Source organism: Panulirus ornatus, chromosome 16 (genome assembly GCF_036320965.1).
Source record: "Panulirus ornatus isolate Po-2019 chromosome 16, ASM3632096v1, whole genome shotgun sequence".
Lineage (NCBI taxonomy): Eukaryota > Metazoa > Arthropoda > Malacostraca > Decapoda > Palinuridae > Panulirus > Panulirus ornatus.
Window position 1 is genome coordinate 35,141,697 of NC_092239.1, and position 13,285 is coordinate 35,154,981.

The 13,285-nt window shown below is 35.4% G+C and overlaps 1 protein-coding gene across 1 annotated transcript in view; it reads right to left on the bottom strand.

Annotated features, from left to right (window-relative positions):
• Positions 1–1,511: 1,511 nt before the first annotated feature.
• Cul4 (cullin 4) overlaps positions 1,512–13,285 on the bottom strand; it is a 43,113-nt gene continuing 31,339 nt past the window's right edge. The window contains exons 13-14 of the mRNA XM_071671570.1: positions 12,730–12,882; positions 1,512–11,922 (exon numbers count right to left, since the gene is read on the bottom strand). Coding sequence (XP_071527671.1) covers positions 11,827–11,922; positions 12,730–12,882 — 249 coding nt within the window. The 3' untranslated portion in view covers positions 1,512–11,826. The remainder of the gene's footprint in view (positions 11,923–12,729; positions 12,883–13,285) is intronic.

The window sequence follows — 13,285 nt, forward strand, 5'->3', positions numbered from 1 at the left end:
TAGTTTAGGCTGAAGCAAATAAATTGTCTGTAGAAAATAAAATGGGACTTCTTTTCAATCAGAAGTGGCTAGTAGGTGTTCCAAGGGAGTTTAGTTGGTGTGGGGTGTGGCTGTCATGTCAAATGTTATGCCCTGTTTGGTTGGAGCTTTGTTTTATATATATATATATATATATATATATATATATATATATATATATATATATATATATATATATATATAAACACGGTCATTCGCAAGAAAAAATAGCATTACTCCAGAGAAATGTCACTTTGATAGACAATCCCACCTAAAGTCCTGTGGTGTATCTGTTATCGTTTCCGACCGTGACGCATTCACGGGCCGGCCAGGGTTGATCACATAGGTTCGAATCCTTGTTCCGGCAGTCAGTACAGTCAACCCACCTGTTCATTCAACCCTAGGGGTTGGTTGATAAAATGAGTACCTGGCTCAGGGTAGGATATATATATCTTACTTTTCTGTTATGCCCAACTGTTCATCCACCCCTAGGGACTGGTTGATAAAATGAGTACCTGGCTCAGGTATATATATATATACATATATATATATACCTTACCTTTCTGTTATGCAACCTCAGGACCCTTTAATGGGGATTCTGAAGCTTCAGTGCTGCACTACAATCAGCAAGTTAAAACGATGGCCTACTTTGAAGTTAAAAGTTCGTTGATGAGATTGTACTCTTTTTGATTTACTAACAGTGATACAGCCTAGCCGAAAATAACTTTCCATTCATGGTATAATGTCATGCAGCGAAGTTACCTTCGAATAGACTGCATCAGCATCAGTTGACAAGTCTTGTTGAGGATCTCCTCACTCCAATGGACTCCACTTCTCTACTTTGGGTTGAAGAATGTCCTAGTTTTACTTAAATAATAATAATAATAATAATAATAATAATAATAATAATAATAATAATAATATGAATAATTATAAATTTTTTTCATACTTCAACATTTTCCACATTAGTTAAGTAGCGCCAGGAACAAAGAAATTGTCTCATTCACTCACAGGCATTTCATAACAAAATAATAATAATAATATTAATAAAAATAATAGGGGAGAAAGAGTACTTCCCACATATTCCACGTGTGTCAGAGAAGGCGACTAAAAGGGGCAGGAGAGGGAGGGCTGGAAATCCTCCCTTCCAGTTTTAATTTCCCAAAAGAAGGTACAAAGAAGTGAGGAGTTTTCCCTCTAAGGGTCCGTCATCTGCTCTAGAATGCTGCTTCGCTAATGCGGGAAATGGCGAATATGTAACAACAACAACAATGAAATAATAAAAATAATAATAATAATAATTCATACACATACGATTGCAAGGGTTAGCAGACTCTGTACATTCGGCGCATAAAAAGTGATTTAAGTCACAGAGAAACTTCTCACTTTAATAGAGTCCAACATACCTTGTACCTACATGGAGTGCAGTACTGAAGCTGCAGGAACCCTATAAATGGGATCCTAGGGCTACATAATAACAATAATAATAATGGTATAAGTATGCACTCTTTATTTCCAGACTGAATATTTCACATACTGTTTAGAGTATGAAAGATGTTAAAAGAACAGCAGTACACACGCACAACATTTTAGTCTACTCATGTCAGTGCATCGGTATTATTTTTTGTGGCAATCTTATTTTCAAGTGAAGACAAAAAAAAAAATATTAGTCGACACAAAGCTACTTAATGTTACTCTCATCTTCATGATGATGGACTGAAGCTAATGACAATTCTAAGAGAGGAATAAAATGTTCTGGCTGCAAAAAAAAGAAAATACCTTGAAAATGTTTTCCACTTCAATGGAATATCTAGAGGACAGAATGTTATTACTCTATTCAACATACTAAGTTAATACATAAACAGTTCCAAAAATGAATAATGATGTTGCTATATATATATATATATATATATATATATATATATATATATATATATATATCAGTCCTCATTCTTTACAATATACTTAATGATGGTATGGAAAACTGTGCTTATTATCCTTTTATTAGTTTACTGCTTTTACAACACCCCTGTAAAAGATGAATGGTGCAGTACCCTGTAACAGAAACACTGATAAACCTCTCATCTAATGCTTGCAACAAGGATGCACATTAGGTAAAGCCATGAATGAAATTGTCAAGTAAACTAATCTTGTCATTTCAATCATGCCATGAAATTTCGCATAACTGAATCTAATATAACCCAAAGAAGGAGCAAAAAAATTTGCAAGTATTCCCAATTTAACATTAAACCATACACAGCCTTTTCTGTCACAACCACAAAAATATAGGCAAAAAAAAATTATATACTTTCCTTGTAATCTTGCCTACTAATAGTAATATCTACATAGCAATTCTTTCAGAATCTGTTAAGCAGTCACTTCTTACAACTTACTTTTGTATTTCATTATTTTCTCCTTTCTTTCACTCTTTATATTAACATTTAACCCTATAGTTGTTAGCATATTTGCTATTGATTTTTTTTCTTAGTATGATTCCAAGAAGTAGAGTAAATGATCCACTGTCAAAGTAACATGCAGAATGCTTAAACAAATGATCAGTGTTGTCGAATCTTTCACGCCAAAATATGTGCATATGTAAGAATTCTGGGAGATGCATGTGCCTATCACTTGTTAAATAACATAACTGCTTATCAAATAAACGCAGGAAAGAATAACTTTTTTGTGTAATTACCTATCTGCTTGTAAAGTATGAAAGTTCTACTCTCATAGAAACATATCTAAATTTCACAATCATACAGCTTCTTGAACCCTTGCAAGGACTAAATTCACATCGTTTATCTTACTCAGCGATGTGCTACTCTCATACTAAAAAAGTACAGATATCTTTTTCAACTTATTTAATCTTTTGATGTCCAACGGTTGTTCTATCTTTAAATCTCATGAAAAACTCTTCACTGTAGACTTTCTGAAACTCATTCAATAGCTTTGAGTACCAACCCTCTCTTACTCTTCTCTTTTCAATGATATCCAAATTTATAGCCTCGAACCTCTCCCTTTAACTCATTTATCTTAATTCAAGGACCACTTTCAAACCCTCCTCTGGGCCTCCTCTGTTATCTAGTGTTTCAAAAAGTGAGTTGATGAGCATTCCAATTTAGGTTTACTTCAAACTGTATACAGCTCACTGAGCATCATGTCACTCATTTCCTTAATCAAAGTCTGAATACTTGCCATTCAACAATTGTTTCCATAACTCTCCTAAGATGGTGCTCTGGTAAGAGTCTGGTATGGTGTCGACCTCTTTAAGACCCTCCAACACAAATTCATATAGCTTGCTTCCTCCTACATTATATTCATTTTGAGGCTTTCTCTCGCTGTCTTATCTGTAATTTTTTGTTTCATACACAAGTGCTTCTCCTCCCTTAATGTAGCACTGATAGGAACAGACAAACAAAAGCCTAATTTATATATCCACTCTATCATGTATAATGTACCAAAATCAGACTCTACCACAGAACTATGGTTCCCCTCAATCACTTCATAAGTCCTGTTCTACATAACTTTATATTTTTTCCAAAATGAAATTCATTAAACATGTCCACCCAATTCTGGAGCCTCTACATCCCTTTGCAAGATAATACAACCCTCCTTCCTTACTTCTCGCATTACCTTAACAATTATGCATGTACATGTGTGGGTTCTAAAATTCTTACATGACACCATATTTTCCAAAATTTTTCCATTTAACCAGTATAAAAATATGAAACTAAAGATATGCCTCAGCAAATGAGCTTTCATTATGTTGGCTGCATTAGTTGTATCTATCATCAAAATTTATTATAATTTACATGGCATAACATAATAACTATCATGATTTAAAAAGCTATCAATCAAGATAAAAGGTTTGTCACCAGGATACTGTCTGATGGATGAATCTGCAATTACACATCAGTTCTAGCATACATTCCACATGCAGAGCTTATTCTTTACTAAAGTCATTTTAAAACTTTACTACCTAACTGAAAAATCTTAACATTAATGTTTTAGACTTTTGCATTTCTATGAATACTGTACTGAAATGAATACTATTAATTTTTTCCTGTCTATAAATGCTGAATTCTTAAACTTCAGACAATTCTAAAAATAATGTATATGAAGGATGTCATTCAATTTCTTTAAGCTACGAGTCTGCTTCCTCAACAAATAAGTATTCTCGAAAAAGACAACAATCAATATGACTGCAACGGGCAGAGGAGATATCAAATTTACACATTTTCCAAGCTGATAGCGTTACCAGTGCTCTATTTGTATATTCTAAGCATGGCCTTAAAATCAATTTTTATTGCAAGTACTTATTTTTCAGCCCCTGGAACCTATCCTATGAGGCTCCAACAGTGCTTAGGAAACTGACCTTGTCCACCAGGCCAGACCACAGGTCATGAATTGAGGTAATGTTGAGTGCATGCCTACGTGGGGAAGGTGTAGGACAACTGAGGAGTAAAAGCATCAAGTGTCACACGATCTTGGGCATGAAGAGATCCTACGTTTAACTGAGTTTTATAATGTATGTGGTGTTCATATCAGAGAAAAGAAAGCACAAGCCTCACATGCCTGGGGTTTGATTGATTATTTAGAATTAGGAGCTGCATCAAAACATGTCTGGCGAGTGTAGCTTCAGATGGGTGCACGTCCAGTTAGTGAAGCCTAGGACTGAGTTGGGAGGGCAACTGTTGAGTCATTACAGTACGTGTGTTCTGTTAATGTAATGTTAGCTGGGATTGGAGGAACCTTTTTGTACAGGTTACCAAAGCATAAAGCAGTAGGTGAACTCCCAATTTCCAAGTGGGAGTTGATGGTTGGTCATAAAGTGGTTAGGGAGGGAAAGGCATAGCTCTTTGCAGCAGAAAAACATAGTTCCAATCATATCGACACATGACTATTGGAAGAACCTTTGTCTAATGCATGTCATGAATGTTTGTCACCATAAGGCACTCAGTAATTGCTGAGTGCTCCACTTTGGCTCACAACCCTGATAAGGTACAGTAGACACCATTCAGGGTGCAGCAGATGAGTGTTTGTAGAGAACACCATGGGATTGCCCCTCCTGTCCAAAACTGGTACCAGGAAGTATGCTAAGGGTACTTCAAACAATTGTTGACTTAGAACAATTGCGTTGAAGATTGACGTGTGTAAATTGAATGTAGAGTGTATTGTTTGTGATTCATAGCATGACTGGAATTTTGTTTAGTGAGAACAGTTGACTATTCAGGGATGGGTGCAGGCTGGATCCATGTCTCAGGTCAAGAGAATAGCAATGGATATCTGTGGGAATGCATATCTTCTCCACATAAGCCTGTGTTCCAACTGCATTATGAGCAATGCATACCTGTTGCAACCTAAGCAGCATCATGGTGCTGTTATGTGATTCTGTAGTGCATATGACAGGATTTTCAACTTTTGTCTTCAGGTGATGGTAGGTCATGTAGGAAGAAGCTGAAGGAGACAACTAATTCCTAGGGAAACCCACTTAAGTTGAAGTTAAGGATTCTTTTTAAGAGATAAAGCCCTTGTGATCAACTCTGACTTGACAGCCAGTTATGAAGCTGGCTACCCATATTTTGTCATTTTTCATGGAAGATGGTCTTTTATCTTTCATGTAAAGGTAACTTTGGGACAGTATCAAATGCTCTGCTTATCTACCTTGACTAATAATGTGCTGGATTGGGGTCATGGTTGGTTGAAGCCATCTGTGTTAGGCGAGGCTTGAGAGCAGACTGGTAGTGAAGAGCCTTAGTGAAAGAGGGATATTTTAGTCAATTTCATTATGGATCAGTTTTTCATGATGCTTTGAATTATAACAGGTTATAATGGGCAATAATAAAAATGGGAGTTGGTTGGTGTAGAGGGCTTTATCAAGCACACTATGCTGGCAAGTTTTCAAAGGTTTGGGATTCTGTTGTGGTTTAATTTTTACTCATATAACCTCATCACATCTTTCATGGAGCTCCCGTAGCTTCAAGGATGCACTACAATCAGTAATGGGGATATGACAGACTCCTTTCAAGTGGGAAGTTCCTTGTCAAATTGTATTCCTTTTCATCCATTGATGATTAAAATTTCCCAGGGGTAACTTCACATGTGGTATAACCACAAGTAGGCTGAGTCTGGTAACACAATGCAACTGATCTGAAGTGTTTTATGTGAAAGCTTAATGTGTTGTCAGCGTCTGTTGTTCAGTAGTTTATGGTTAATGCAAGTATGCTATTATCATCACTTCTTTAACAGAGGAACAATGCTATTATCATCACTTCCTAAATAAAGGAATAAAATAAAGAGCCAAACAAGGATCTTGCCTCGTAGACTCAGCTGGGGGTGTCTGAATGTATGTAGCTGTAACCAGGACCAAAAACAGGGAGACACTTGCTGCGATGAATGACAAAAATATGGATGATCAGGCTCTGAAAATAAATAGGTGAGGGGTAAGGGGTAAAGAGGTCCAGTAATGCTCAGGACATAAGATTTCGAAAGAGAGGCCAAAAGCAGTAGAGCGGCTATCTCATCTCATGAGTAATGAAATATCAGATTATGTTAAAGAATGCAAGAGAACGAATGCATGCCCAATGTAAGTGAGAATAAATGCAGACTAAATATGGTAGTCTAATGGGCAATTAACCAATGATCATGAATAAATACTACACTTGGACAAAGGTTGCTCCTTCTGACATCATTTGCTTTGACTTCTTAACAATCCTTCTCCATTCTATGTTTTGCACTTTTATGTACAGAAATGGTTAAACATTTTTTAAAGGGTAAATAAATTCATAGGGTACTGTGGTGCATGGAAAATGCTTGATTCCCTAACCTACAGGATGTGAACAATCCTATGTAAAAGCAGTATGGCATGGCATGAATGGCATGAGCACATATGATTGTTCTTTAATGTTTAGGCTCTGGATTACAGAAAAACTTCACCTCAGAGGATATTACCTAACTGAAACTGAACACTGCATAAAGATTATTAGAAGTTTTCTCAGTTCAACATTAACTGATCAATTGTGTACTATGTATTTGGGAGAAATCTGAGTAAATTACAAATTCTGTTTTTAACAGACTTTTGAATTTCTTTCAATACCCAAATACGATAGCTTCCCTGGAACAAAACTGAAGCAACAGCTTTAAACTGTACTGTAGCAAATATTTATCAATTAAAGTGAACAAGATACACAGCTGAATACCATCTGGTTGTGAAGCAGCTGCTGTGGCATCCAGGTGCCAGTTCACATTGTATCCATACGGCAAAAGCTCTACCTGGAACTATGTGCACATACATGTAGACTCACAGGCTTACTTTCACTGCCCCAAAACCCAGTCTTTGCGATCTAAAAATATTAATGTTTTGGCATATGGCTGTCATTACAGTTACTGTGAGGTTGTCTAACTTTCAGATATTCAGTAATAGAAATAGCAGTATAAGAGAGCAGTTTTAAGAAAATATCACCCACCCTGCTTATACCCTAATGCCGATTCCATCTCAATATCTTAGTAAACTTTCCAAATTACTGACCCTTTATTGGCTGTTGAATGAAACTTTAACTAACAACTTTACACTGAGACATGTACACATACATGTAAGTACACATCTATCAGACATACTCATATCATAAAATGTCTCAAACAGCTACAGCAGGGACAAAACATACTTAACCATTTTCAAACAAAATATTCCAACACAATTACAAAAAAAAAAATTTAATAACTGCATAAGATTAACACAAGATCATTGTGAATATGTATATCTTTTACTTTTGTCTATTGAATTGTTCTCATTATACAGCATTATAGTTGAGTTTGATATATGATATGTACGATAACTTTTAAAGAAAAATATATTAGAAATTGCCATTCTGCCAAGTTAGTCCTGGTTTGTTTTAATATTTCTTACCAAAGTGAATAACATTTACATCAAAAGAAGAGTTATAAAACTGCCTTGTAAAAAGAAGTGAGCAATAACCTATCTATCAACTCAAATCCCATTTACATCGGTTGGATCAAGTGATATAGCCATGTACCTCTTGTGGGAATACGTCTTCCAAAACTGGGGTTCCCATACTCAATCATGCATGCAGTTTAAGGGTAAGGACATCCAACTCCCAAGGGGTAGACTTGCTACCCAAGAATATAGCAAGTACAATCTATATAAAGATCAGAATTCTTACTAACCAGTATCATGGAACTAAAAATAAGCAGCCTTTCTCAAAATAAGTCCCATGATCCCCATATCTTTAGAATAACTAATTCTTTTAATGTTACTTATAGCATAACATTTTCATTTATGCCATATACTGATAATCCTATCATGTTTTCTCTAATATTACTTGTAGCATAACATTTTCATTTATGCCATACATTGTTATTCCCAACATGTATTACCACTACCTTAGGTAACTTTCTTCTCACAGTATACATATTCAAAACTCAATCTCTACCTGTATTTTCATGTCAATGCATACTATATACTACACACAAGCCTTTTCCAAAACATTCTAAACAATCACATTCACCTTAAAGATCTGATGAGTGACAAAATTTTACTAGTGCTTTCTATTACCATATCTTGTTAACCATACATCAGGAGCTAAACTTATTCTGCTTATACTTTCAGCAGAACTTTCCTTTTCAATCCATCTAGTTCTCGGAGACATCAAGGTACCTTCCTTCAAAGCACTTCTGGATCATTTCAATCCCTTCTATCTCTGTGATTATTTGACTTCCTCCACAATTTTTGTATTTCGGTCTTCCTAAATTTCAATTAATCAATTAATAAACTACCAGGACTTAAACCCACAGTAGGCAAGAGTTTATCAAATAATCCTCATTATCATATTGGATAAAGGTGATGCAGTGCTATCATTCCTAAATCAGATCTCCAGGAATCAAGCAAACTTTGTGATATGCTTAAAGTTGGTTGCTGCCTCATCTAGTTATTCATTTTTATGGGTACTTTATATTTTATTTCAAGAATGAAAAATAAATAATACAGTAAATTAAAAGAAGCACACTGTTTGATGACACACAATAAAGGTATCCAACCCTGAAATAATGAGCAACAGTGCTTAAAAACTTGAATTCAATACCTTTCTCGAGTGATGTACAACAGTATATACACACTGTAACTACTACATCATAAACAAAGCCCTGATTATTAACCCGACAGTTGATAAGTTCATTTAATTTTATATTCTTGTAAATTGGAATATAACTAGTACTAAGAGTTTGGCAAAGTGAGGTTTGGACATATAGCCTCTGTTTAAGCAACATCATTTACGAGAAAATCAACAAAGAGCAGCAACGGAAATCATCCAAGGTCATCAACTGTTCTGAATCAAACATCTGATTTCATTGTGATATATCAACTCTAACTTTTTCAAATATAAATTTTTACTCGAGTATAAGTACAGCTATCTTATTACAATTACTCAAATTTACTTTTTCATCAGTAAAACACAGAGACAATTAAATGTATCTAGTACAAAGAATTTCATCCCATGAAATTTGTTTTGGTGTGAAAGTATGACGTGCCATTCTCTTGTGAAACAACATGATACGAAAGCCACAAATACAAATGTTGTAATTGTTTTTAAATGTATGTGTTCAAAATAAATAAACCTCAGTAAGTTATTGAACTTTTTTAAGTTGCCTCAACCCATTATGGTGTAAAGTCTTACTATAGTGTATGGTTTCTTTCTGTGATATGTATGCAGCCAGCATATACACCTGGCAGGGTTGGATAGTATTAGAAAAAAAATAGCCCAATATTTCAACCTAGTGCACCTAAAACTTCATTGGTTATGTTTCCTATGGACTATTCCTTGGATAAGCATGACAGTAAGATTTTAAAGCTCAAAGCTTTCCATAATGAAGGCCACGTATTCATGTACACCATAGTGCACAAGACCTTGCTTAATATAACCATATAAAGACTGAAAGTAGCAATTAATACTATGATAATTGATGTCTACATGATTAATAACTCTCCTTACGAAATATGAAAATATTAATATTTCGAGCAAGGTTTCAAGTAATGTGATCGGTGCAGCGCTTCCTCCCTAACATAAAACCTCCCTATTTTTTGGTAAAATCATTTTTGGGAAATACTGATAAATATCTACCCAGTGTTCAAAATCATTTTAACAGTGGTCTGGGAAACTCAATATAGCACTTCAAAAGTACTGCAGGTATTCTATTCTTGCATAACTGTTCCTAAGTTTAAGTATTTTTATGCAATCAGCTCCATCAACTTCATCTGAACCCTCCTACCAAATGCCAACTCACAAATATGCCTGTTTTTATTTATATGATACACAAATAACATATACTGATGCATTTCAGTAGCTAATTATTTCATACCAAATCTAAGGAAAACCTTAATGTCATGTGTTATGAAAGAAGAAAAATAACATCAAGTATAAAAACAAATGAAAAACTTCGTGACTGTTCTAAAAGCATAACTGGGATTCCATACACAACTGGCATATTGATTAGATAACAAATTAAGTGTTTCTGAAGTAGTTTGCAGTCTTAATATCCAAAAGCCTAAACAAGTTCCTCTGTACAGATGTCCAATGAGGAAATAAAAAGAAACTTTTGTTATAATATTTGAAGGGTTAATGATGGCTCAAGCACTGTCAATGCCTCCATGGATCGGTGCAAGATGAGGATGATGGCTCACGACCACTGCAGTGTTGCTTTATATCAAGCACAGTGGTTGAGAGTTACAATGATTTACTGACTACAGAAATGAAAGGCTACAGAAATACAAGTTAGATCATTGCCACTCTTTCTAGCAGTAAGTCCCAACAGGTGTAACAAGGTCTAATTAATATTCAGAACTGCACGATTTCTTTACTTATGGACTCTGGTAAAGTAGCCAAGCTTGATTTCAACAGTGGAAAAAAAAAGGCAGTCTAATAGTTCTTGCCAATACAGAAATCTAGAAAAAGTTTTTAATAATCTACATTATCATGATGGAGCCATGGTTAAGCACACACAAATAATTTAGGGTCAACAGATAATACCCGACTGAACTTCCTCTGCAAAAATTTCATAATACAATATTTCACTATTGCAGATGATGCAACTCAAAATTTTCCCAGATTTTAAATACTTTTGAACTTGCACCAATAGCATATTCATGAAGATTTACATTCAGCTGTGAAGCTTAAAGCATGTGCAACCTGTTGCACTAATTGTACTTGTATACCTCACTTGACCTTCACAGGACTGTCATCCAAGTCTGCTTATTCAGTTTAGATGACCATTATGGATAAAGCCAAAATGGGCAAATAATCATAAGCAAATAAAAGGAATTAATCCTCATTTACTCTGGACTGAGACACCTGAAACTGATACACAAGGTAATCATGTACTGTGGTCCTATGAATGAAAGAACTGAAATTCATGTGGCAATCTTTTTTTGATGAAAAAATTTAACAGGGCCTATCACTTCTCACTATACATGATGACATACACAATGGGGCAGTGGGAAGCTTTTCAGACTATGTCTGTTGACTGATAAAGGCCTCCTATTCAGTAATGATGAACTTGTCAATGACGAGAAAGTTTTCCTATGGCAATGACCTGCTGCAATGAATATAATAGTCTCATGGCGCCTGGGGACATGTCAGCGAAACAGTCTACAAAGTTTTATGTTCTGTGATGCACAGTATATATCACAATTCTGTAGCTCCCGACTCCTATCACCGACAATTACAATGTCAGAGGAAAAATTAAATTTATACTGAAATAGAAATATCACAAGGATACCAAGAGTACTCTACACAGTGGTAATTATGCCACATAGTTGTATGTGTTGGGGTTATCCTTATCTCGTTCCATGTAGTCACGGTCAATCAAAGATTCTATCCTCTTCTTCAGGTCGGCAGGCTGAAAAAAATAGCTCCCATGAATAGAGGCTTTTTCTTTACACTTGTCAATGTAATTTCAACAAGAAAACAGATACTACTGCATTTTCTCCTGGACAAAAATTCCTAATTCAGCCTTTAAAATTCAGCTGAAGTGGCCATAAACTGCCCAATGATGTAGATATCCCACTACTCAATGACTGGTGCTATTGATTTCCTTGTAATCGTTAACCCTTTCTTTGCTATTAGCCAGGACCATGGTGCTGGATAGTAAAGTGATCTATGCCATGATCTTGGCTTTGGTATCTTGCAGCTTACTATGAATTGCCACTAGGATGTATGACTCCATATCTTACCCATATTTGTCACTACCCACCTAACAATACAGCTGAATAGATATACCATGCATCATCATCATCCAAAAATCATCTAAGAAAGAGTAACTAAATCATCATGGTAGGAAGCTACATGAGTATGTGGCCAATTACAGTCATTTACTTTCAGTAAAAGAAACAATTCCTCTTAATTTAATGTACATTTCTGGATGAAAATGATATTGTTCCATTTATTTATGTACATAATGCTCTGTTCAAATTATATGAAAGATATGGCATCACAATATAAGGCATCTAAACTAAAACACAAGAACAATGAAAGAGGATAATGACATACAAGAAAGGTGTTGTGAATGGGATAACTCATCTATCGTATGACAAAGGTTTGAGTAAAGGAACAGGTATATACAAAATTTAAAGCTATCCTGCAGTATGGCAGAAAATAAAATACAGAATGCCAACAGATAGAAAACTATCTAATAAGATGATAATACCTTAACAGGAAATTTCAGCTGGTTGTAGAGTTCAGTAATAAGAAGATTATGAGGTAGAACCTTCCTCATCTTCATGATTCGGACAATGGCAGCATCAATCTGATACTGTCGGTCCTGAAACACTCGCTCCTCGGTCTGCTGTTGCTCCTCACTCTGAAATCAAATTAATGGCTTCCTTTGGAGAGAGAAGGTTCTCAAGGAGTCTGTGCTCCTTTTGAAACACCGATAATAATACAGCCTCACTGAAGGTGACATCTAATTCATAATGTAACCACTTACAGGCAAAGTCCAATAATACTTCCATGTTAGTTGGGATGTAAGTTTGAATGGTAAAAAAATTGGAGGCAGTGAAGTGTCTTAGACATCAGGGAGTGGACATGACAGCAAATGGAACTGTAGAAGCAGAAATGAACTATTGGGTATGGTAGGGGGTGAAGTTCTGGGAGTGTTTAAGAATGTATGGAAAGACAAAACGTTATCTCAGAGAGCAAAAATGGGCATGTCTGAAGGAATAGCAATCCCAACAATATTATATAGCTGTGTGACGTGGAGTATA